The sequence below is a fragment of the Heliangelus exortis genome, chromosome 1, assembly GCF_036169615.1.
Source record: "Heliangelus exortis chromosome 1, bHelExo1.hap1, whole genome shotgun sequence".
Taxonomy (NCBI): Eukaryota; Metazoa; Chordata; class Aves; order Apodiformes; family Trochilidae; genus Heliangelus; species Heliangelus exortis.
The window spans coordinates 113,482,052-113,507,412 of record NC_092422.1 but is presented as its reverse complement, the minus strand read 5'-3'; the positions used below and the strand labels follow the sequence as shown (position 1 = coordinate 113,507,412).

The window sequence follows — 25,361 nt, the reverse complement described above, 5'->3', positions numbered from 1 at the left end:
AAGGCAAAGCAAGTGTTTCAGTCTCCATAGAGGAGAGGAAAATTGTCTGAACTCCATTCCATTCAGCTCTGTTCACCATACTGTTGAAGGGCATACAGAACCCGAGTAGATACCATCATGAGAAAAGGCTGCTATTTAAGATATCCTGCTGATATCCCCCAGCTGACCAGGGAGAACAAGGTCTTCCCATCTCCCTCCTCTAAGGGGCCCCAGCTGTGCTCCTACTATTTTAGGCAATTAACACAATCAAGTTTTTATGCCTGCTCAGTTAATGCAGCCCAGTTCTTTCCACCCTTTTACTCTAGGCTTAAACCTCCTGGTAAGGCTACAACTGCCCTTTGGAGGAAGAATTTCTAGGGAAGAGGACACTGCTTCTCCCTGAGTACTTCAGTAAGCTTTTATAGCCTCTCCTTACCGAGACTGCCCATTGTCCTCAGACGATGAGTGGAAGCTCTCCATCTCCTCACTGTTCAGGCCCAGCTCAGAGCCATAGCTTTGGTGCACCAGCTGCCAGAATTCCTGCTTGGTCAGCCTCTGAAAGAAAACAAGCTAGTGAAGAACTACAGTATGGGAGAGTAAGGCACAGGAGGTAAAGCAGTAAGTTTGTGTTACACCACAGCCTTTAACCTCAATTCTGACAAGGACTGAAAGCCCTAGTATCACATTTCAAGATTGGATTTCAGTATTTTGGGGAATGTACTCCCATCTACTCCATGCTACCAGCCCACGCCTGTCGAACCAGTAACAGCAGACGTGAGAGAAATTGTTATTTCAAGAAAACACACAGTTGTAGCAGTATGTGGTTCTTCATGTGTCTCCAGTGTTTTGAGGGATATCTTCAACATAGCTGCCTCGTGAATACTTGATACAGCACAAGACCTGTAACCAGCAGAGAGCAAGGAAGTCCCTCTTTGATTTTGGACAAACTGTTTAATAGATACATGCCTCTTTCCTGAGGATGCTCAGAGTGCTTTACAAAAGGTGACAGGATAACATTTCAGTCTCCACTGGCAATGGTATCTAGATCAGCCAAGGGTCCGCTTTGCTAAAATGGGACAGTAGGTTCTCACTTTGGACCACACCAGAACTCCCTTTACATATAATAGTTGCTTTTGCTCAGGAACAATGTTACATAGGCTCATCACTAGCTACTGTCCTCTTTGTCTATGTCTCTGCCCTGCTCCATGATTTTCTCACAGCTATTCGGCTGTATTTAAGCTCTCTCAGATCATCAGGAAAGTCAGGAAGTGAAAGCAGTATGACAAAATCATATCGGCAAAGTAAGCAACTAGTTTCAAAGTCCACTTCAGCTGTAAAAAGCTACATTAAAAAAAAAGAAAACACAAAACAAATCCGAAGTAAGGTAGAGAAGTAAGGTTCTGGGATTTAGCAGAACTCAGAGCAAGACCAGCGATCTTAGAAGAGAAACTACCCTGGAAAATGTGCCTCAGCCACAATCCATATTGATCAAGGGAACAGAACGGTGCTAAGCAGACAGTAACACAAGCATGGCTTACTATTTGCATGAAATAATCACATTAAATAGTCATGCATTATTTAAAGAGCTTTTAAATTATCCTCTCCAACCTCCTTGCCGCACCTCTAGAGTATTACGCTACCCGCAATTTTAGACTGACTTTAAAGAGCTGTGACCTGCAAGCAGGAATGTAAATGGGCGCCCATAATCACCCTCCCTTCGGCGCTACCCCCCCACTCCGACACTGACCTGGCTCTTCCCGCCTCCCGGCCCCTCGCCGGGCACCGCCGCTCCCGGGACACCCGCGGCCTCGCCCGGTACCGCCGCGATCCCGCTTCCTGCTGGGCGGCGGGGCCCGGCCGGGGCCGTTCCCTCGCCGGTGGGGCCGGGGCAGGGGCCGCAGCAGTGCCCGTTCCGACGGGGGCGCCGCCGGACCGAGTGGGCAGCACCGCAGGGCCTGTCCGCCCAGACAAGGCACCCACGCGTGTTCTTCTGCGCCCTCGCCACGGGACCCCCGAACTGCATGGCAAGGGAGACGCTGCCCCCCAAAGAGGGAAAGAGTGCGAGGGTCAAGGCAAACCCAGCCCGGTTCAGGACACGGCTGTTCCCTGTGTTCCCCCCAACTCCCTCTCCTCCTCCAAGAGGATTGGGTTTATTTTGTGTTGGGGTTGGGTTATTTTTTGGTTTTTTTTTTTTTCTCCCTCGGGTATTTTCCAACGCAACAAGGTTTCAGGCTTTTCAGAAAGCGGCTGGCACCAGCATCCTATTGGTAGAGATCAGTTTCAAGGTATTTAATCCTACCGAGGGCAAAGTAAACATTAAAGCACAAAACACACACATGTAAAGCAAGGGTCACAACAGGGAACGCCAGCCTCCCTCTGCCATCCGGAGTTCGTCCTGCCAAGCAATGGAGTGCTGCTAAACACACATTCATCGATATACAGCTGCCTTGCTACCCTGCTCCCCACCCCAGGCATGCTGTACTTCGGAGCAGGAAACTCGTAACCACAACCAAGTACCTGCAGCTGTTTTCATGAAGTGGCTCAAAACAAGAGCAGGCATTACATGGTTTCAAAATATAACTGAGGTGAAAGCACACCTTTCAACCAGAAATTGAAGGACTGAAACAAAGCCACTTTCCCTTCCCTTCCTCAATACTGCCAGTGCCTTTATTTCCACTCAGAAGAAATTAACTGGGAAATAGACAGTGTTGCTAATTAAATTCACTAGCACGTTCTACACCAAGCTGTAGGCAAATCAGACTGCCCTGGTACAATGAGCTCAATGGCTTGAAGAGAGCAGAGAAACGAAGCTATGCATTTTAGGAATCCATAAAGCTGATTCTCGTGGTTTTGTGAAGTCCATGTTACCAACTATTGCTTCTAAAACAGGATTCTTGCACTCTGCTCAATTATTCCTAGCTCAGCTAGGAATAGTAAGCTTTTAATGGTCACAGCCCAAGATCAAACCAGTCTTGGTTTATTGTATCAGAAAAGGATTATTTCTGACAGAAAAAGAGGGCACGAATTTTCTGGGTCAGCCTTCTGCTTCTGAGAGGATGGTTTGAGAAGCTCTGAAGCTTGAAAGGCTGAATCTAAGCATGAATTACTTTGCAGACTCAAGGTGATGGTCTATGCATGCAAGGTTTTCCCTCAGTCTTCTTTGTATAAAAAACACAAAGGCTACAAAGAAGTAGCTGGGACACCTCTGTCTTTTCAACCAGGAGCATGAGACATCAATACTTTGTTTCATGCTAGACAAAGTGGTGGCACTGCATAAGCAATAGTACAGAACACCACGGACATAAGCAAAGCTGCTGGTTTTTTACCCCTTATGGACAGATGCAGAAATAAGAACAAGACACACTGTGCAGGTTCACACCAGAGACACACACACCCACCATACCACTGCTCTCACCAGGCAACTCTGCTGTGGAATTCCATCTGATCACTCGTCGACAAGGAAAAAACATCCATCTCCCCCTCTAACTGCCCAAATACGAAGCTAAGCTCTCTTTGATCTCTAAAACAGCCCTTGTTGTGCACAAAGGTGCATTTAAACACCTCTTTTACACAGCCTTCCCCGAGAAGCTGCCAGTGAAGGCAGAACTGGTACTGAGGTAGATGTTTGCCACCAGAAGTTCAGCTCATCAGAAATTCAGGTCCCCTCTCCTACCTCTAGACTTACCTGCTAAAGTGTCTCTGGAGGCAGGTGCAAATCTCTACCCAGCAAAGCATAAGAAGAACAATAGGAAAATAAATCCAGCTCCAAGGAAGAGGACTCATGGGAATTGAAACCGATTAAGTTAAGATCTTGTTCCATTAGAAATAAGGAGCACTGTGTTTGCTTGGGATTTGAATGACCTGCCTAATTAGATTTTAATTTGTTCCTTTGCCCTTAAAGTAGAGGGATACTTGACACCTGTAAGCTTTAGGAAAATAAAGCAAAAGTATAAATGGCAATACTCTTACTGCTAGTAACAGCCAACAGTACACTTGCTTTACTCATCTGGAAAGCCTGTTGCAAAACAGGAATTTTTGTTGATTTTATAAACTGATGTATTATTGAAAGCCCCAGTGGACGTGGAAGCAGCTATCTGTTTTATCAAGACTGGTGTCATGTCTCCTCCAGACCTACATTAACAATTCCTTATTTTCCATGATGCTTCCTCTTCAACCTGAAGCACTGAGAAAACAACAGCAAGGTAAAAAGCCTCAGAGACTCAGTCTGAGCACATTTTGCAATAGAAACGGAAAAAATAATAATACTAAAAAAATAAAGTGGAATTTTCCTTGAAAGAAAAAAAGTCTTTACATGGACATTTTAAAAAATAGCCGTAGAAAAGATAATCATGAGAGAAAGGTACCAAACAATTCCCAGAGAAATCAAAGTTGAAGGCTGCCAACTGCACTGTACTGCACTCTGAGCAAGATCTGAGTGAGAATCTGAGGTAGAGAAATACAACTCAGCTAAGGGGACAAGGAGCCCTATCAGGTCAGTGACAAAGTTGAGGGAGAGCTTCTTGAATGCTGAAGTAAGCTTACAAACAGAATAGCATGTAACCATTTACTGCTTTTCTTAGACAACGCTCACCATTTCTACCAGAAAGGCAAACTTGACAGAAGATGATTAGTTCAGCTGTCTAGGACATGTGATACTTGAAAAGTACAAGGCAGAATGGCCACAAGATGGAGATCTGGGAAAGGGTTTGCTGACCCTACTGAGAAGTTCTGCAGGTGGTGAAAGCTTGAGGTGTATCAGGTAAAGCAGGCAGGCCACCCATCAGAGCTGAGACCTCATAACATAAAATCTATGCCCAGGAAGCCCAGAGCCAATGACTGAAAATATCCTCCACACAAATGTGATATGAAGCAAATGCCATTCCAGTCCCCTGAATCCAAATCCTGCAACTTGAGGATTATTCACCATCAGATGGTGCAAACCAGCTCATGGTACATCTGCATTTATAGTTATAACTCTGATGACACCAGCATGGATATGCAGTCCATTACTTCCATAATTTAACAAATGAATGCCATCTCCAGGTCTAGCAGATGCTCTCTAGATAACAATTAAGTTATACATAGACTTTAAAATATTTAGTTATCTGCAGAGGCGACATTAAAACCATCTCCTTTTGGAATTTGTTCCAGAGTGAGATTTGGTTTCTTGTCACAAGTCTTAAAAATTCTGATGGGATCCATTTGACCACTAGAGCACAGAAACACCAGGCTTCACATACTCAAGGCACTAAATATCATGCTGGACCCTCAGACACAAATAAATATCACAGAATCACAGAATGTCAGGGGTTGGAAGGCATCTCTGAAGATCATCAAGCCCAACCCCCCTGCCAGAGCAGGACCAAAACTAGGGCAGGTCACTCAGAAATGCATCCAGAGGGGTCTTGAAAGTCTCCAGGGAAGGAGACTCCACAACCTCTCTGGAGAGCCTGTTCCAGGGCTCTGTAACTCTTATAGTAAAGAAATTCTTCCTCGTGTTGAAGTGAAGCTTCCTGTGTTCTATCTTGAATCCATTGCCCCTCGTCCTGTCACAGGGCACAAGTGAGAAGAGACTGTCCCTTCCTTCTTGACACTCAGCCCTCATATATTTATACAGATTAAGTGAATCCCCTCTCAGTCTTCTCTTCAAATTAAAAAGCCCCAGGTCTCTCAGCCTTTCCTCATAAGGCAGGTGTTCCAGTCCCTTATCATCCTCATAGCCCTCCATTATATTCTCTCAAGTAAATCCCTGTCCCTCTTGAACTGGGGAGCCCAGAACTGGATGCAATACTCCAGGTGAGGTCTCACCAGGGCAGAGTAGGGGGGGGGAGGAGAACCTCCCTCAATTTGCTGGACACCCTCTTCTTAATGCACCCCAGGATACCATTTGTCTTCTTGGCCACAAGGACACATTGCTATCCCATGCTGTCCCATGGATAAATTGTTGTCCACCAGGACTCCAAGGTCCTTCTCCATGGGGCTGCTCTCTAGCAGATCACCTCCTCACCTGTACTGGTGCATTTTTCTATTCCCTCCCAGGTGCAGAACTCTGCATTTGTTCTGGTTGAACCTCCTTAGGTTCCTCTTGGCCCAGCTCTGCAGTCTGCCCAAATTCCTGCTGAATGGTCACACAGCCTTCAGGTGAATCAGACAGTCCTCCCAGTTTTGTATCAACATCTTTCAAATGTATGCTGTTCTTGCCATGGGGTGGTAGGGAGAAAGCAGCAGAACTGCTGGGATGCACCAAGGGCTTTCTTTCAGCAACAGGTCAGTGGACAACTGTTCCTGTATCAGTCAGTGGATCCAGCTCTAGCAACTTCAGTTTCTACTTTAAACTCCTCGGTGGCCCTCTATAGTTTTATCTACTTTGGTTAAGATGCAAAGAACCATGAAGAGGCTGGGAGATGACTAACACACTCTAGCAGAGAAGCCTACTGCATTCCAGAAGCTGGAGCTCAACAGAAACAATATTTACCTTGTTTCAACAAGAAGTTCTGAACATACAAATTCAGAAGAACCAAATACACCTCCTGACAATGCTCTATTTTGCAACTGAGAACTCCAAGCAGAAATTCACTTAACAGGATTCTCTTCCAATGTAATTCACAAGGGTGCCAGAAAGCTAACAACAAGATTAGATAGAAAGACTAAGGAGAATTCTCAAATACACTGGTCTCCAAAACCTGCTAACTTAACCTCATCTTACATGCAATCCATGCCTTCTATTTTCATATCTATCCTTTAGTTACTGCTCTAAAGTGAAAAAATTGTTCCTAATGTGACACTCATTCCTGTGTTAAAGAGTAGAAACACACAGGAAAAACTGATACTGAACAGCACAAAGCTTCTTGCCTTTGTTCCAGCCCCTTGGATAGGTTTGTTTCCTTAAATGCCTATACATTCACCTTCAACACCACAAACCAACAAACTGAATAATCACCATTCCTGACAACCTGCTTAACAAAAGAAAACAAGCTGCACGTTCCAGTCAAAAGATGGCATAGTACTTTGTCTTTTCTGCAGTACTATTACTGGACTCAAGAAGGATGGTTATAATGTTACAGGTAAATAGTATTTAATGTAAGGGTAAGAGATTTACAGGAAACATTAATTTGCCTTTAAATGGCGCTTACCTTAATTCTCAGCTTTTGTTTGACAAAAAGTGCCTCTAGTCTACCCTAAAATTAATCTAATAAAAAAACCAAACTTGCGTGTGTAATGCATAAGTAGTGGAACAGCTTTAAGCCTTTGGGGACCACTGTAGTGCAGAGTTATATAGGGATATATCCATGTTCAATTGTAGCTATGTTAAAATATTTAAATGAGACAAACAGGAAGGAATTGATTTACAAAAACTGCATTACTTACAGTGCTGTCCTGCAAAAAAGTGTCAGTACATTTTTTAGAAAGAAGATTAGCTTAGCTTAAGTGCCCAAAAATTGCAATATAAAATCAAGCTAACTGGCAGAAGTTGCTAAAATGATCTTCCATATCACACAGACTGCCTTTGTTGCATGTATCCAAGGTCAGGGGAGTTGTATTAAAAACAGGGGAGAACAAGAGGGGAGTTATACTGAAAAAGCCTCATCTTTTTGACCACAAATGAGCCATAGAAAATGTGAAGCAAATCTGTGTCACTTCAATAATATCTGCTTCAGCTCATAGTGAAGAGAAGCATGCAACTTATCTTCAAAGACAGAATGCTCCATTGACAGCAAAGTTGTACGTAGCAGTATGAGAAATTTATCTGGGATCTAAAGTACGCAGAGGAATTGAATTCTGTGTCAGAAAGGAAAATAAAACTTCTAAAGGAAAGTCTCTTATCCTCTAAAGACACATCTGCTTACATTAGAAAAAGATTATTTTGCTCCTTAGTCTCAAACTTACAAACTTACCTTATCCAGCAACACATTCTGCCATAAGCGGAAGATACTGAGGTAGCTTCTGTCTCTTGCACTGAATGATGTGAAGAAAAACTGCAGGAAAAATAAGGTGCAAAAAGCTCACTTCTAGGTATGTTCAAGAACCCCAGAATGCTTCTTTGTATCTTGAATATTCTAAGGTTTTCATCAATGGCATGCTATCCCATTCAACCAACCTGGGTTCACATTGCTTATACTCCACACTTTTTATCACTTTGAATATGTATGACTTACTTCCCCAATATTCACACAGTATATGAAGACACTTGCTCTTCTGGGCATTCAATTGCAATATTATGTACCTTTGGCAAAAAGGAAGAACTCTCCCCTGTACTCAGCGCTGGTGAGGCCACACCTTGAGTCCTGTGGCCAGTTCTGGGCCCCTCAGTTCAGGAAGGATATCGAGGCCCTGGAGCAGGTCCAAAGGAGGGCAACCAGGCTGGTGAAGGGACTCGAGCACAGATCCTATGAGGAGAGGCTGAGGGAGCTGGGGCTGTTCAGCCTGGAGAAGAGGAGGCTCAGAGGAGACCTCATCACTCTCTACAACTCCCTGAAAGGAGGGTGTAGCCAGGGGGGGGTTGGTCTCTTTTCCCAGGCAACTCTCAGCAAGACAAGAGGGCACGGTCTTAAGTTGTGCCGGGGGAGGTTTAGGTTGGACATTAGAAAGAATTTCTTTCCTGAGAGGGTGATCAGACATTGGAATGGGCTGCCCAGGGAAGTAGTGGATTCTCCATCCCTGGAGATACTTAAAAAGAGACTGGATGTGGCACTCAGTGCCATGGTCTGGTAACTGCAGCGATAGTGGATCAAGGGTTGGACTTGATGATCTCTGAGGTCCCTTCCAACCCAGCCGATTCTATGATTCATTCACTGAACTGCACAATTAAATCTTTCTCCCACTTCCATATTAGGGAACAATTAAGAGATGTCCTTTATGTGTAAGAGCAGCTGAATGTACCAAGCTCTGTCCAGGGGATGGGAGGGGAGGTAGAAGAGGTTGAAAGCTTGTGGGCAAGAACTAAAAGACATGTAAGTGGGAGTAGAGCTGTTGTGGGTGGCTACTATAGACCACGAACCCAAGAAGATGAGGCCTTCAACTGGAAGTAGCCTCTAGACCACACTCCTTAGTACTTACAGGTGACTTCAATCACCCTGACATTTGTTGGGAAGCCCACACAGCCTGGCATAATCAGTCCAAAAGGCTCTTACAGTGCATCAATTATAACTTTCTGATGCAGGTAGTAGAGGAACCAATGAGGAGAGGTACACTGCTGGACCTTGTATTAATGAATAAAGAAGGTCTGGTTGGGGACATTACGGTTGGGAACAACCTGGGTGACCATGACATGGTGGAATTTAGTATTTTACAAGGAAGAAGAGCAGTAAGTAGGATTACAACCCTGAACTTCCACAGGGCTAATTTTGTACTCTTTAAGGATATACTTGCAGGAATCCCCTGGGCTAAGACTGTGGAAGGAAAGGGAGCTCAAGATGCCCTCAGTTAAAACACAGGGAACTGCCTGAGATAGAGTCAAGCACAGAGACACAAACACGATTCAGGGAGAAGAACATCTCCCATATGTGTAAAGGCTGAGGGAGCTGGGTCTCTGTAGCTTGGAGAACACTGAGGGGCAACCTCATTAATGTTTACAAATATGTAAATGGAAAGTGTCAGGAGGATGGAGCCAGGCTCTACTCTGTGATGTCCAGTGATAGGACAAGGGGTAATGAATGCAAGTTGGAACACTGGAGGTTCCATGTAAGCACGAGGAAAAACTTTTTCACTGTGAAAGTGACAGAGCACTGGAACAGGCTGCCCAGTGAAGTTGTGGAGTCTCCTTCTCTGGAGACATTCAAAACCCATCTGGATGTGTTCCTGTGTGACCTACATGAGGTGGTCCTGCTCTGGCAGGAGGGTTGGACTTGATGATCTCTCGAGGTCCCTTCCGACCCCTAACACTCTGTGGTTTCTGTGACATGCCTATTTCTTACAGGCCACAGCCTTCTCCACCCTCCTGCCACATATTCCTTTTACCAATCTTTTTACGTGAGAAAATGTGAAATTAATTCAAATAGGAGATCAAATTATATGCATCATTTGCAGCATTAAAATCTGTCCCATTTGAAAGTTTGTTTAGCAGAGAGGTTTGTATTCCTTGATGATGAAAGTTAACATTGAATAATCTGAGAGGGAGCAGACAAATATGAGTAACCAGAGCTCCTTCACAAAGAACAGCTCCAGCAAACAGCAGCTTGCAAAGCTTTTTTCTGTATTTAGCCAAGAATTATTATTTGCAAGGCATTTACAGAAGAAGTACTATGAAGTGTGTTGCACATAAGAATATTAAGCATGATGCTTTTCAGTTTTTCCAAATACACACCCAAAAACTACACCTCCCAGCACATACAATTGCATATTCTAAGGGTAGATTTCTCCATCTCAAACCGCATGATATCGTAGTCCTTTTGTTTTCAGCAGTTCTCTTCCAGGGGCACTTCAAATCCAGTGAGTTTGGTATTTTTGCAGTATCAAGGCTGCACATTCTTAGTTCTTGCCCAGATCTGTTAATTTTTAAATGGTTTTCCTTTAAGAATCAATAGGACAGCTACACCCTTTATGGTTACTGTATCAACACTTCTAGAGGATTCTGCAATCAAACTGAAATTGAATTAAGCCAATACACACAAGGACAAAACCACCAAGTCCTTTTTCTAATCCATATTGCATTTAATGATTCGACAGAGCACTTACTTATGCAAATTTAAACCCACAAGTTCTCTGCCCTAGACATTATAATTTAAAAAACATATTTCAAATAAAGGTTTTTACCTTTTCTCCTTTTGTTGCTATTTGTATGGCATTTGGAATGAGCCGAGCAGTCTTCTCCTTTGTCATAAAAGTGATATCCTTCAAAGCAATAGAAATCTAAGCAGGAAAAGATTTAATAAGATATATTAAAAACAACTGTTAAGACTAAAAATTTGCAAAGTCACAGAACATGCAAGAGGAATTCAGAACTAACCCCAAACACTGGGATGCAGTTCATTTGACATAAAGGCAATTACTGTATCCACTTGCTAATCTTAACAGCAGGCATTCCACAGTAACAGCAAGTTCAGATGACTAAAGAGTAATCTCTTCTTTCATAGTAGAACTAAGGAAGCAAGTAGTTGTTCTGTCTGACCCCTCCTCCAGAAACACTTCAAGATTAAGGGCACAATCCCAACCACATACAAACCACAGATCTGAAAGCCAAACCCCACTGGTATGCTATACTTAAGGCAGGACATAGATAACAGACTGTTATGAAGTTATCAATGTAGTTCATTTTCAGAGGTTTCTTTTCAGTCCATACATTGCAACAAATTCTCCTACTAAAATTTGCCTTGTATATTAGTACTTGAAATGCTTGGTTAGAAAAGCATGGTCTGACTGGCTGAGGCAAGACACTCCTATTCAGCCTACCCCCTTACCTTGGAGGTAAGGCTGTACTGTCCTTCAGCTTAGACAAAGAAAGAACATACAGTTGGATCTTGCATATTTGTGTGTGTGCACCTTCTCTCTCTCTGCATCAACACAGCCTGCTAAGAAGGGTCCAAAACTTGGCTCTACCACTGTAGCTGATGAGCTCAGGTTGCTGTAACATATCGCTTAAGATACACACTGATAGCATCAGCTGTTTTGGCTGAGAAGAAAAATCACTCTTTGAATGGTTTATATATTCAGGGTGTCATTTTGATGGAACCTTTTTTTAATCTCAAGTCTACAATATGGAACATTCAATCACCAAATGCATCTGATGAAATCAAGTTTGGTTTTCAGTTATGCATTTCTTTGTCTGAAGTACACAAGCTATTTGTTGTCTGTGCCATGTACTTCAGAACACACATATTAGAATTTAAGGTACTAAGTTATGAGCAGTCTCACAGCTGCAGAACACTGATACATCCTCCATCACCTATTAACTAGGTTACCTTCCCTGCCTCCTGCTATTTCTATGGCAGATGCAACAACCACTTGAATGAAGCTCATTCTAATTCATTAACCCAATCTGACAGAGGGCTAATATGTCACAAATAGCTACTTTTGCTTATGCTGTTCAAAATCTACAGTCCACAATGTAAGAACTTAGAGTGGCCATTTGTAGATTTTCTCCAGCTATTCTTAGATGCTGATATTGACACATGAGACTATACCAAGTAAAGTTCATAGCTGAAGAGTTCTTGAATAAGGTAACATCATGTACTGTGTCACGCTCCTGGTATTACAGGAGAACGATACATCCCTTTATAGAGAAACCCTCCTTAGTGAGAGAGACAAATTGTCACCCAGAAACATAGATCAGCTTTTGCTTAACTCCTGAACTCCTTCTTATGTTGAATGATTGACTGAACAGGCTTACTTCAGCATTCAGAGGTCTGCATGCCATTCTCATTTTATGGACCAACCAGCATTTCCACTCAGCAATGCAGGTTCGCTCTTCTGAGTGCAACATCACCAGCATGAGACTGACAGCTTATGATTTGTCTGAGGGACTCTAATACCCTGATAGCACAGGGCAAAGGAGAGGTGGTATTCAAGTGAGCTAAAGAGATCTTACTGTGGTCTCCCATCGGAAAATGTTGCTGTGGAAACAGAGCCAGTTTTCAGAGAGATACAAGCGTCCCTGCAGCAGGATATCCTTCTGGAGTGCACAGGCATAGTCTGTGTATAAAGAGCAAGAGCAAGTTTACTCACTGTAGCTCAGCTGACTCAAACCTGTTAACTTAAAATGAGTTAAAGGTATCACAATACAAACAAAAAGCTGTTTCTTTCACTCTTCAAAAGTCCGTGAAGCCAGATTTGTGCTGGTTCGCATCCAGACCATCATTCTGAGAACACCCCAAAGCCAGAGTTGATGGAAGTATCTGTGATGGCCCTCCATGTATTGACTCCCTGTGCATTATCCCACTATTTTCAAAAAAGAGGTAATCAGGCAAAATCAGGAGTACAGGGGAAAAGTATCCATAAAGTTCATAAAGCACATAAACAACAGAATACACAACTATATAACAGATTATACTGTTAACTCCTACATAACAGTACTTCGTATGTTGTAGTAAGGTAATTTTCCACTAAACGTACCTTACCACTAGCTAAAACTATCTGCAGCTAGTATTATCTGTACTAAAAGGCAGCTTGAAGCTATCCAGTTCTTCAGGCAGGGTGTATTTTCAGAAGCTGAGTGTCATTTTTGTTATGATACTGCCTCCGGATGAAACGTCCCAACTGAGAAGCAGATTTTGTCTAGAATGCAATTACCTATCATTAGATATCTGCTAATTAAGAGCAGAGGATTTAGCTGTACTTTTTGAAAACCTCTCTGAGACCACTTTTATAATTTCAGAGCCTGTAGACTGAAACAAAAGTCATTTTCAGAAGTACAACTGCTAGCAATTTAAGACAGACACCTTTTGGAAACTCCAACCTAAAAAATACTACCATATGTATAGAAAATATCCAGAATGTACTCATACAGGATTTAATGACCTCAACTTCAGAAGTATTAAAGAGTTTTGGTATTTTGAAAAGTATTGTACCTGATATTGTCTGAGCCAGAGTTTTGATTTTGTGTACAACAAGATGGATACAATTCTTGTTCAAGTACCAAAAGGTTCAAGAGTCTCTTACAATTGTAATTTCAAGGAAACCCTGCATCTAGAGAAGATTTTATGGTTGTTTTTTTTTTTCCTCTTGAGTTTTTCCCTCAAATGATCAAGTGGAAATAAGGTTTCTTGCAAAAGGCATGAGGCAGGTGTACAAGCCCTTGAAGATAAAACTGCAAATCACATAAACTTAAAACAATCCAGACCAGTAAATACTAAGTGCCTGCTTAAAGATAAGTCAGTCAACAAAACTCTGGGAGAGCCCTGAGAGGAAAAACTGCTGGACTTTGAAGTTAAGGACTTGAGGGAAGTATTATCAAAAAGTTTGACTTTATGTCTAGGGGAAGAACGATTCAGACCTACAAATAGCTGAGCACTGGGCAAGTTATGATAAACACCATTACAACCTATATACAGAAAAGAGAATATTAAATCTGTTTGGGGAAAGATTAGCATTTCTTCTTCTAAGTTTTCAGATATAGTAACTTAGAATGCTGCTTGTAAACATATTCAGACAAATTAAAGCTAGTTATACTCCTTTAAACATTTCAGAAGTCTAAGTCATCTCTGTTTCATGAGATTATATTTAATATAATCTTCATATACAGTGCTCATGAGAGTAGAATAGTTGCTTGGTTTTTTTAAAGCTGTTTTTAAAGCTTATTTAAAGCTGTTAAGAACCAAAGTTGCAAATCTTTTAATGAACACCACCAAGCAAATTGCTTCTTTGAGCAGTGTAAAGCCTGTGACAAGTTTCTCTGCATCAAGCAAAGGAGAACTCTTTGTTTGGATGATGCAAAAAGTCCTTTCAAAGAAGCACTGCTTTTAATGGGGTAAAAAACTTATAAAAAGTAATGATTTTACTTCTGACAAAGCAGGTTGTACATTGTTGATATAAGCTCATTAATAAATCCTTATCCAAGTCCTAGGCAGTCTGTTCATTGAAACTGCATCTGAGTGGCTCCACAGGTTTCTATATCAATGCTGTATAATAAGAAACATCATAACAATGCTTTGAATTAATATCTTTTTCTCTTTTGCTTCTGTATTGAACCCAAGTACTATTAAAATGCAGAAGACATTTCAGGGGATAACTGCCTCCTTCTGAGGCTGTACAAGGATGAGGGGATTTAACTATTTTGCATGCAAGTGAATTTCTCCTCCATTAACCTGGAAAGAACTCTGCATGCTACAAGGATAAACTGACAGGCTCCCAATATTGTCTTCCTGAAAGGTTGCATAAGATGAGAGATGAACTTCCAGGAATCACAATACCACATTTGAATAAAAAACACCACCAAATTCTTGGACAGCGTGTTTGTTACACAACGCTCAGGCAGCCCAGGCAAGCTCACCTGCAAAGCAAGTGATAAAAGAGGGAATAAGGTGCATAACTGCATACAAAGGAGGTAGGATTATACACTTGCCTTTTTTGGATTTTACAGTGGAGCATAACAGGGAATTAGAGCTCAAAATAAGAACATTTCAGTGTCAAGAAGTTAGGCACCAGAGTCTGATATGCTCTGCCACCTCATTGTGTCTTACATCCTTTGCACTTCTTACCACCTCTGATCTTCCAGCTGAGAGTTACTTCTATGCCTACATCCATGTCATTCTTGTGTGCTGGGCTGTGGAAAAACTCTGCTCAAGGAATGAGTGAACCCAGAGCCCACAACTGCACAGCATGGCCCCAGGTATTACACTTCATGCTCAGCACTACCCTGGGCAGTAAATACAATTGCCTAGACCAGCATGGAGCATAGAGCATTATTTGCTCATATTTATTTGACAAATAAATCAGCATTTTACCTCAGTGCATAGCACAGTGCACAGCATTTTAAGTCAGGATAAAACGAAGATTGGTTTGTGTTTTCCAATGATCTCCTATGATGACTGACAGGAATTACACACATAAATACTGAATTTTATGTCCTCATACCACATAGCTGGCATTTGCCTCTCAAAATAGTTTCAAATTGCAAGTACTCACAGTGTCACTCAATCACAGGAGTCATATTAACCAAGGTGCCTAGGGCAAGGGGCTAGATTAAGTTCCAGGAGGCAAGGGAAAAGCATCTGCTAAGGATGATACACCTATTTAACAGGACCACTAAAGCAATATCCCTTACAATTGCATTCAAGTACTAAGCCATTACAACAATGGAATCATTCCCTCCCACAACATCTATGGCAACTGACTCAAGTCATAGCTGGTTGACCCTTCAAAGTAAGAGAGGACTTGGGCACTCACAGGATAGAAAATAAATGGTTATGTCACTGCAAGATGTACTGAGTTGGATGTCCATGACAGAAAGAACATAGAATAAGTGATTAACTTTACCTCTGTTTTTCCCCACACTTATACCACACGAGCAACATATGTTGAGTTTATGTGCTCAATGCTCACCCTGACCCTGCATACTGATTTTTCTTTCCAGCTTCTCAGCTAACAACTGTCACAGTCACATCTTCATTGCCCTCGAGAAGGCTTTTGTCTGAAAGTCCACCAAGCAGTAGCAGCAAGACATTAAGAGGCTCCCATCCCACACCTGGATGAACCGGAGGATTCTGTATCCTTTCCCTCATTTCTCAACCCTCAAAAGGAATCTGTCTCTTTTTTAAACACAACAGGCAGTAAAAGAGAGGACCTGACTTTCCTTGAAGGTATTTGATGCTAGTTCAGAGACAGTAGAATAGGAAGTCACCAGCTATTGTTAGAATTTGACATAATAAAGTACCTTGCCACTACTGCAATCTGGAGTTATTAGCCAGAAGACAAGTACTGTTAGTGTAATTACACCTTACCTACTATGAGTCTCTCTGAGTCTGGCAGATGAGAAAACTGTCTCTTGAATTCCTCACTCCTATATTTGTAAGTGGAACTTGAGAGCTGCAACAAAGAATAGTAAAAAGTTAAGCAAACAGATTTATTTTCAGACATCAACTGTCTTCATACTGGATGTGCAATTTTATCCTGAAAACCAGATTAACATCAAAAGAGAAATAAAGAATAAGTGGTATCTAAATGTGGCCATCACTGTAACTTGATGCTGGCTTATGTAAGAGTGTGTTTAGTATTTGGGATAGCATGAGACAAACTGTTCCCTGTATCAGGCCAGATGCCAATCATAAGGCATTGAAGTTGTACGATGTCAATCTGCTCCACTCACAAGGACATGGGAGCCCCTTCCAGCAGGGCTAAGCCTTCTAACACAGCCTAAATGAAGAGGCAGCAAGGCCCCAACACTGGGGGCAACTGAGCAGATCAAGTCCTTATGCAGGCCACTAGCTGGACACAAATACATAACCTGGAACACCAGTTTCTAATTGGAGCATCACTTTGGGAAAGCTACAGGACAAGCAGATTTTTTGCCAGTTGCTATAGACAGACCTGTAGGAATAAGGGCCAAAGTTCCCTTCAGTAAACACAAATAGCAGCATCACTATTACCTCTTGATTTCCTGACCTGTTCTACATCCCACCCCATATTTTAAAAGATCACTGTCCATTGTTTAATTAAGATTCAAATTAGGCAGTAAACTCACAACAGATTCTAAGAACAAGGAGTTAAAGTCCATCAAGATTAAACAAATATCCAATTCCCATTAATTAATATTAAACAATATCTCCCATTCAGATAAAGAACTTCAACATGTTCTCCAGAAGCAATTCTGCTGTAAAAGCTCTATTTTTCATTCTGCAGTAATAACAAGGTCATGTGTTTTTCCTAACAGATGTCAGTCACTTATTTTAGGAGCCATTCTAACTAAATGTAGTTTAAGGGGACAGCTGAACCATAGCTAACATAGGAAGAAGTTACTCCTATGCGTTACCAAAACCAGGTATAAATATACTATAAAAGCCTCTAACATTTTTTTATAGCCTTTCTAAACATTAAGCATGTGGCCACTATTCTCTTCTTGAGAATCTCTATTACTCCAAAACTTGACATTCACCATTAAACTGATCTCTACCATAATATCAGTGACTATTTATATCTAGGGTGGGTGAAGAAAAGGCAAAGAACCACTTTTTGACCTTGAAGCTTGTTTACCAAAAAAAGAAGTTTTAGCACACTCCTGTAACACGTTAGTTGGTCACCACCCTTTCATTATATCTGTGTTTGTTGACAAAACAATCCCAGGATGAAGACAGACTTACTTTCATCTCAAGGGCATTTTAATAAATCAGTGCAAAAACTTACCCAACCTCATCAAGCTTCTAAAATTTTACTTTTTTCCACAGAAGAGATTCAGGTTCTTGGAGTTCAGAAGTCCCCTGAACACCACCCTACACACACACACACACACTATGATGGTCTGCCACCTACCTGTACTTGAGAATCAAGCTCTTTGGACACAAGAACACCTGAGTGCATATAACAAAGAGGAGGGTAAAATTGCCCCAATCCAGTCCAGTCTTTTTAAAAAGATGCTACTGTTACCTTCTACTACCATCAATAAAAGAAAGCCTTTGTGTCTGATCACAGATGAGTACATATTTGCTGTCCACTAATATTCTGAGCACTGCAATGTAAAAAGGCAGTGAGGGAGGGAGGCAAAGATACATCGATCCCTAAACTTCTAAGAACAGTAAGCATGAAAGCCTTAGGTGCAAGTAACAGCGCAACATGTTAGACATGTTGTTTAAGCTTCATGCCTCCAGTTATATTTCAGCTATTTCTGATATTATGAAGGTAACATTCTTGGAAAGAAGGTCATCTACTAAAGTAGATGGGCTATGGTTTTTTGGCCTTGCTACCTGGTACCCCAAAACACATGCTTATAACTCATCATCTATCACAGGCACCCAGTGACTGCACTGCTTTTAAGAAATTGAGTTTTTTGCAAATACTCTGGAAAGAGACATGGAGAAGAATGAAAAGCTAATTTGCATCTGTGAAGGTGGGACTTGTAGTTCCAGGGATTCTACAGTTCACACAGTTGTATCTCAATAGAATGAAGTCTGAGCTTGTGAGGACAGTGGGGGAAAAAGAATTGCCATGACAGCAAAAGTTGGCAATCTTGAAACCTGATTTACAAAGCTATGCTCTTAAGGCAAGAAGTACTTTCTCAAACATGCTGTATACAGATGTAAGCACTACAGTGAAATTAAGCAGTTCTGTGGTTATAGGACAAAAGGAATGAGAACAGGAGTAGGAACATTAAAGTATCACAGGCATTCATTTTAGTGCCTGAGTCATTCAACAGCTTCAGGAATCTAAATTCAAGATATCCTGAATTTTACATAGAAATGGAATTTCTTTAGAGCATGAAACATGCTATAGCTTGTCTGAGAAACCCTTGCTGGCATTTAAAATTGTTCTTTTTCACAGTGAAAAATAGGTTACGAAAAAATAGTTTACGAAAAATCCTCTTATTAATTGTAAATTTCTGCTGAGCTCTTATGACATTTATTAAGAGACATCTTTGAATCTTTACCTAAAGAGCAGGAAAAAAAGTGAGCACACTGAAGCTTTTTAACCTCATTTTTTTCCTTACTTTTTATGAAAGCTAGCTCCTTTAGATCTCTAATTATTACACACTCAGTATGTGGCTTGATGATTAGGAAATCACTCAATGGACTTGAGAAACAACAGGAACAATACTGACACTATTGGCACTATCAAGTTCCTTAAAGTGAGGGAAATAAGACATTTCTATGAATACAGAATCTCTCAATCACTACTATAATATACAAGACATGCCAGCATCTGAGGCAGGTTGCCACCTCTGGCTTACAAAACTTACTGTCAAATATTAAAAGAAGAAAGGCATACATTAGGCTGCAGTATAATGTTTAAGAGATGAAAATAGCAACTCATTTTTAACACATGCTCATTTCTGAGCTTAATAATAAGTCACCAGGCAAACACTTTGCCTGAGGATAATCTTAGGCATTTATGGGTATGCTATATTTAATCACTAAGAAAATTAGGCTATATTTAATCACTAAGAAAATTATTAAGTCCAGCCAACAACATACTAGCATTCTTTATCTGAAGCCACAAAATATACCAGAAAACTGGAAAATAGCACAAGCAGAAAAACCTCTTCAGCCTCATCCAGAAAGTTTTAGAGAAGACAGTTATGCAAGAACCAGATACTACCTGAAGATACATAATCAAGTGACTCATATCCTGTTGAAACAGACCGGAGTCAAACTTTATAAAGTCATGTTCCACAAAAAAATGTTAAATTAAAAAGGACTAAGATGAGTTACTTACATGATAGAAGTCTGTTAAAAAAACATTTACAGCTTCAAAGTGGACACTACAAATAATTTGAGCCGTTTAGCAAACTGTGGAAAAAAATTAAGATACACCTTCTCCTAAGAGCACAGCAAAAATGCTGATCATTAGGAAATTATTTGATTGCACACATCACTAAGCACTATGACAAACAGTAAACTTCAGAAGAGTGTGCACATTTTTTAACATTGGCAAATGACAGTAATAATTTTGTGCGTTTTGCTAGTGTTTTCCCCTGGTTTTAAGACCCCACATAAACCACCTTACCTGAAAATCTGAATTCTATAATTTTGACATTTCAGCCACGAATACAAACAGCTGAGAACACAAGCAAGCTGTCCTCACCATTAGAGTATAATAACTGATGTCACCTCATTTAAAAGATGCATACATGCCTCACACTGAGCTTCAGTCGTGGCATCATTTCTTACCAAGTGCTTAGGGTTCCAGAATCAATCAAACAAACAAACAATCTAAAAGAAAGCTTCCTGACCAACTCAATTATTCTGCTCAGAAGCCTCACTTAGCCACCAAAATATGGCCAATGAGATGCATGGCTTTGCTTCTCTGTCTGCAAGCAGGCAAATCCATGCCACTACCTCTACACCGCCCTTAAAGACCAGCAGATCCACTATTCCCCAAAGACAGAGGAGTGTGACCTGTACTTTCCTGTGGAGTTTCTAGACATGGTCAATAACAAATCTGGAGATACTAGGAAGGCTAGGACGAAAGCACTTTTGTCCTGCACTACTATTCCATTAAATTGAACATTAAATATCCTAGCAAAAATTGTAGCATTTATACTGAAGAATGCATTGTTTTCCACTCTTTAAATTAATGTAAAATCCTGCTTAGCGTCAGAGAAAGAAAAAAGCCTCCAGAACAACAACACCTCGTTAGCAAGGAGTTCAATTTTATTTTAGTTCACTTCGTGAACTACTTTTGGATTGGGAGCAAATTATCCCATATCTTCTTTTTTGAATTGGGATTGAATTCAGGTCTATCAACAAAAAGACCTTTTTTCAGACTTATTCTTATTACTCTTCTGAATCACAGAATGGTTTGGGCTGGAAGGGACCTTAAAGATCCTCTCCTATTTTCATTGTGCTTCTTGGAAGCTAGACATGGCACTGCAGGAGTCACTGCAAACACACATCAATTTGACTCACACTTGCTTTTAGGCAGAGAATCAGTGGACCCACATGACTACCAGCTTCCCTTCTCTTTTCACAGCTCTAGGGCACAGTTTTCCATTTCTTCTGAAAATAAGCATGCGGGTGTATTTTGAAAGCAGTCTTGTTCTGTTTACCCTGTCACAAGCAAACAGTCCAGATCCACTCTTACAGTGACGTATTTTCACTAACCGTGCCTTGACAAAAATCACATAAAAAAATTAAGGTGAAGTTAAGAACTTCAATTACTGAGTACTCACAAGCTTTACCGGCAGTAGCTTACTGTTCTTATCTTTCTCTTGAAGCACAAAAACATTAAACTTGCACATGGGAAAAATCACTCCCAGCCAACCCCACTTTACTCAGGGTGACTTACTGTGCTGTGTGCAGTACACTGTGCACCTTGGAACTGGATGTGTACAGTGTCCACTTTTGTTCTTTGTTTAAAAAGGAGCTATTTGATCACACCTGATGATGGACACAGCTGTATTTAATTCACAGGTCATACGAGGCATGCAAACCAATAAAAAAACCCAAGCAACCATTGCCAGGGTATTCCCTAGGAGCCTGCTTTCCAAAAGTTCCCATGCTCTCAGGGAAATGGAAACAAACTCAAAGCCACAGTGGGAGGGGGAAAAGTTTAAGGAGCTAGGACTACTTTACTTATATTAATTAAATGTTCTTCTTCATTCAACCTTAACTTCTTTGGAGAAGGGAGTCTCATAAGCACAGGGCACTCTTCTAGTGGGCCACTGGCAGGCACAGGGATGTGCACAGGGGTCATTACATACCCTTCCGTGGCCCAGCCCCCCTCTTATTTGCAGAGGCTGAAGGAGAAACAGATTTTAACATTTCTTGGTGATTGAGCAGAAAACAACCAATTGCAGTTCTCCTTCCATGGCATCTGTATATAGGCAGAACACCATCCATAAAGAATTTAATTCAACTGTGTCTTTCTTCTGTTGGAAATACGGAGTGTAAAATTTCAAGGAAGGGCTATTAAAATACAGCTAACGAGCAAGTTCTCACAGATGCACAGGCAGACAGTAAAAATGCTAGACAGACTACTATTTATCACTAACACCAGCAATTTCCCAAAATCCATGTAGGAAGAAACTCTTCAGAACTACTTCATTATGGAAAGCTGCTGAAATACTGGATGCCCCCCCCTTAATTCACACCCAGTGTGTGAACAGGGAGACTGCTCATTTATTTTAAAGACTGAGCTTAGTACATTAAAAGAACTGTGTCTCACAGCATCTCAGGGGTAGTACAGACCTTGCTAGCTCTACTATGGAAAATTTCATCAAGCCATCATTGATCTGACACATGGCAAGACCCTGCTTTTCAGAAAAGCAGTTCTGGTTGACTACAAATCAAGAAATCCTGGATCACAAGTGTATACCCCACAGTGTGACAAACTCAGCTGAATTGGAATCCTATTCACAAAAGGCCCGGGCATCTCCTGTACCTCACCAGGAGGTGAGGGCCTTTTGAGAGCAAGAAAAGAAGTCTGGTACTTGAGCTTTGCCTGTATAAGTACTAACATCAAATCACACTGGAGTATGGCTTGGAAAACAGCCTACAAAATCCACAGCCAAAGTTGCCGCAATTACATTACTGGGAACTATGTTGTTAACATCAGGTTATATAATTAGAAATAGGACAAAAATACCATTTTTGGTGAAGAAGTTTTAAATTAGGCTTCTTTCTCAAGCAGAAAGAGAACTCTAAAACTTATTTTTTAAAAAGTTGTAAGACAAAGGTATTTCTTTGGAGAACTTTAAGCTGCAGTAGCAAAAAACAGTTGTTTTTTTTTAATGCTCTTTAGGGAAAAACCCAGACCAAACAGCAGAAAATATCTGGAAGAATTCTATATTAAAGTACTTCAGTTTAGAACAACAGACTACCTGTCCCAAGTTTCTCCTTCAAGATCCCACCAGAATTAGCTCGATTTCACAAGCCATTACATTTCACTGAAATAAGGTTCAGCTGAAGGTATTCCAACAAGGTCCTTGGGAAACAGGCTGGAACCTTCTTATCAATGATAAGTAAGCCTCTTGTCGTTATCTGTATTACAGACTTCTACATGAAAAACAGAAATTTGGATTGAGAATTTCCTCTCCTTCCCGTGAAGCAAATGCTTTTTAGTATTCAGTACTCTCTTTCTGCAAGTAAACATTCTAAAGCATTTTTATATGGTGAAGCCAAAGTACTTTTCTAACAGCTCTGATTTGGATATAAAAATACCAAGTTTGACACACAAAGTGAAGCATATGCTCCACTTCAGAAATAAAGGCATGAAGCTCACAGTCAGAACATACCTCCTCCTCTAGCTGCCTACAGTTCCAACCCATGCAAATCCCTGGCCAACATTAAGACAGCCTCTATAGCTCCTTTTCTCACCCACTTGCTCAGAGCCAGTGCTGGACACCATCCAGCAGCACTAGCTCATGTTCTCTGCCAGCCTCTGCTTTCATGCCAGCTTGGAAAACAGGCTGAAACACACTAGCCTTGCAGAACATGTACACAAACGCTGCAGCAAGTGGTCAAAGAAAAGTTAAGGGGTGGAGGGCATAGAGCTGCCCTGCTCTAATCTAAAATCACTATCATCTAAATGGATTTTTGGAGGCAGACTGCAGTAGTATGGGTTATTTCAAGGTCACAGAAGTCCCAAAGGGGACAACAGAGGAAAGTACCATCACCAGGGAAACACCAGGTTGGAAAGAAGCACTCAGCACTCCTCCTCTCTGCATCACTGAAGGCACCAGTCTTAAAGATAGAGTACATCTATATCTGGCAACTCAGCATGGACCCAAATCTACGTTCACGTAAAACTGAACCAGTGTCTGCATTGTAAATCAAATCCTCATTTAGAGGTCCCCTCAGCAGAGCAGGAAGGAAGGAGATCAGGGCATGCTCCATGCACACCCAAGCTTCCAAAATAAATACACTACCACTCACCCCTCCACCAGCTGCCCAGACCTCAGTTCTCCATAGGGATGGAGAAGACACTTTGAGGCAAGGGATACAGGGCTTTGAATCCTGGTCAGACCTCTCTGGCTGCTCTGGAAAGGGAAGACCACATTCTTTGTGCTCTCTGTCCCCTTCCATCAGTCTTATGTAGGACCTGTCATTTCTGAGAGGAACCAAATGAAGTCAGACTCTGGCTGCAGTTTGTGTAGGAGGCTGTTCTGGAAGCAAGGAGAACAACACAGAAAACAGTGGGCTGCACACAAGCTTCACTCCTCACAGACTGTGAGCCACTACTACAGCCAGGGGCTGTGGAGCCCCTCTTTGCTGCATGGCACCACACAACCATCCCCGTCTGGGTCCCTAAAAGCTATCACAACACACACAGTTTCAGAGCTAGACAACAGGAGGCAGGTGTCTCTGTGCTGCATCCACCCAGCTCGCTGAAAGACAGCATCCTACATGCCAGAACCCCTCGGGCACTTGGGTGAAGGAAGTGTGATGAGGGTGATACAGCTCATGACTCAATACAGCAGAGGAGGCAGATCCCTCTCCTAGCACAGCCCTACTAAGCAGCCTCAAAGAAGAAATAGAAAAAATGCATTTCAAGACATTTAAATCACTCATATAATCAATATTTAAACCTGAATGCCTGAAAGAAGACCAGTGAACACAATGGGACCACACTGATAGTCGTGTTGCCAGCCACAGTTGCTTGCTAAGCATTAAGCTGTTGTCTCCATGCTCCTGGTCAGGTGGTGGCAGTTGAATGGCCCCAAGTTCTGTCGTCAAGATCAGCTACAGATGTAAATAGCAGGAACTGGTTTCACCAGAAAAACAAGGTAACTCTTCTGCCTTCCCAAAGGAAATCTGATACACATCACAGGGGATCTCCATGTGCTCCAAGAGCAGCAGAATCTTGGGAGGCAAATCCATACAGAAAAATATTTAACGTGGCAATTTCTTTCCATAAGAAAGATAGCAAAAGGACTCCAGATCACAGAAAGGCCCTGCCAAAGCCTGGGTACCAGTACGAGTCAGACCTCAAAAGTCATATGAGAAGATAGCACCACCACCAGCCAATTAAACACCTACCCCAGTCTACAAGTTTGCAACTAGCAATAAGGCTGATAATTTCAGCTTTAAATACAACTACTTATATAACTGGTCCCAAGTACCTCTGTGTTTGAATGAAGAAAACATTCAAATTTGAATTAATTAGGTTAAGCAAAAGGTTCAAGAGATTTGGACACTCCCCCAGAAAACCATCTTCCCCAACTCTGAATTGGAAATTAATGCAATTTTAGCTCTTCCAGAAGGCAAAATGCTCCAGTCTCAGATTTACTCATCAATACCATCTGTGGCTGGCAGCAACTTCTTCAGACCTGGTAGTAAAATGCCTCTGCAAGAGACTGTGTT

The 25,361-nt window shown here is 41.5% G+C and overlaps 1 protein-coding gene across 9 annotated transcripts in view; it reads right to left on the bottom strand.

The window, feature by feature from the left end:
* The window catches only part of GRAMD1C (GRAM domain containing 1C), a 55,994-nt gene that overhangs the window by 21,259 nt on the left and 9,374 nt on the right, over nt 1–25,361 (bottom strand). For 8 of the 9 annotated variants that reach the window (XR_011729001.1, XM_071759501.1, XM_071759510.1 and 5 more), the window contains 5 exons: nt 16,353–16,437; nt 12,503–12,606; nt 10,732–10,827; nt 7,875–7,955; nt 416–534 (listed from right to left, as the gene is read on the bottom strand). Coding sequence is in view for 8 of the 9 variants with exons in the window: in XM_071759501.1 (XP_071615602.1) it covers nt 416–534; nt 7,875–7,955; nt 10,732–10,827; nt 12,503–12,606; nt 16,353–16,437 (485 nt within the window). In the remaining variant the exon portion in view is untranslated. Of the gene's footprint in view, nt 1–415; nt 535–1,726; nt 2,132–7,874; nt 7,956–10,731; nt 10,828–12,502; nt 12,607–16,352; nt 16,438–25,361 lie in introns of those variants that run through there. The other variant, XM_071759543.1, reaches the window with a different exon arrangement.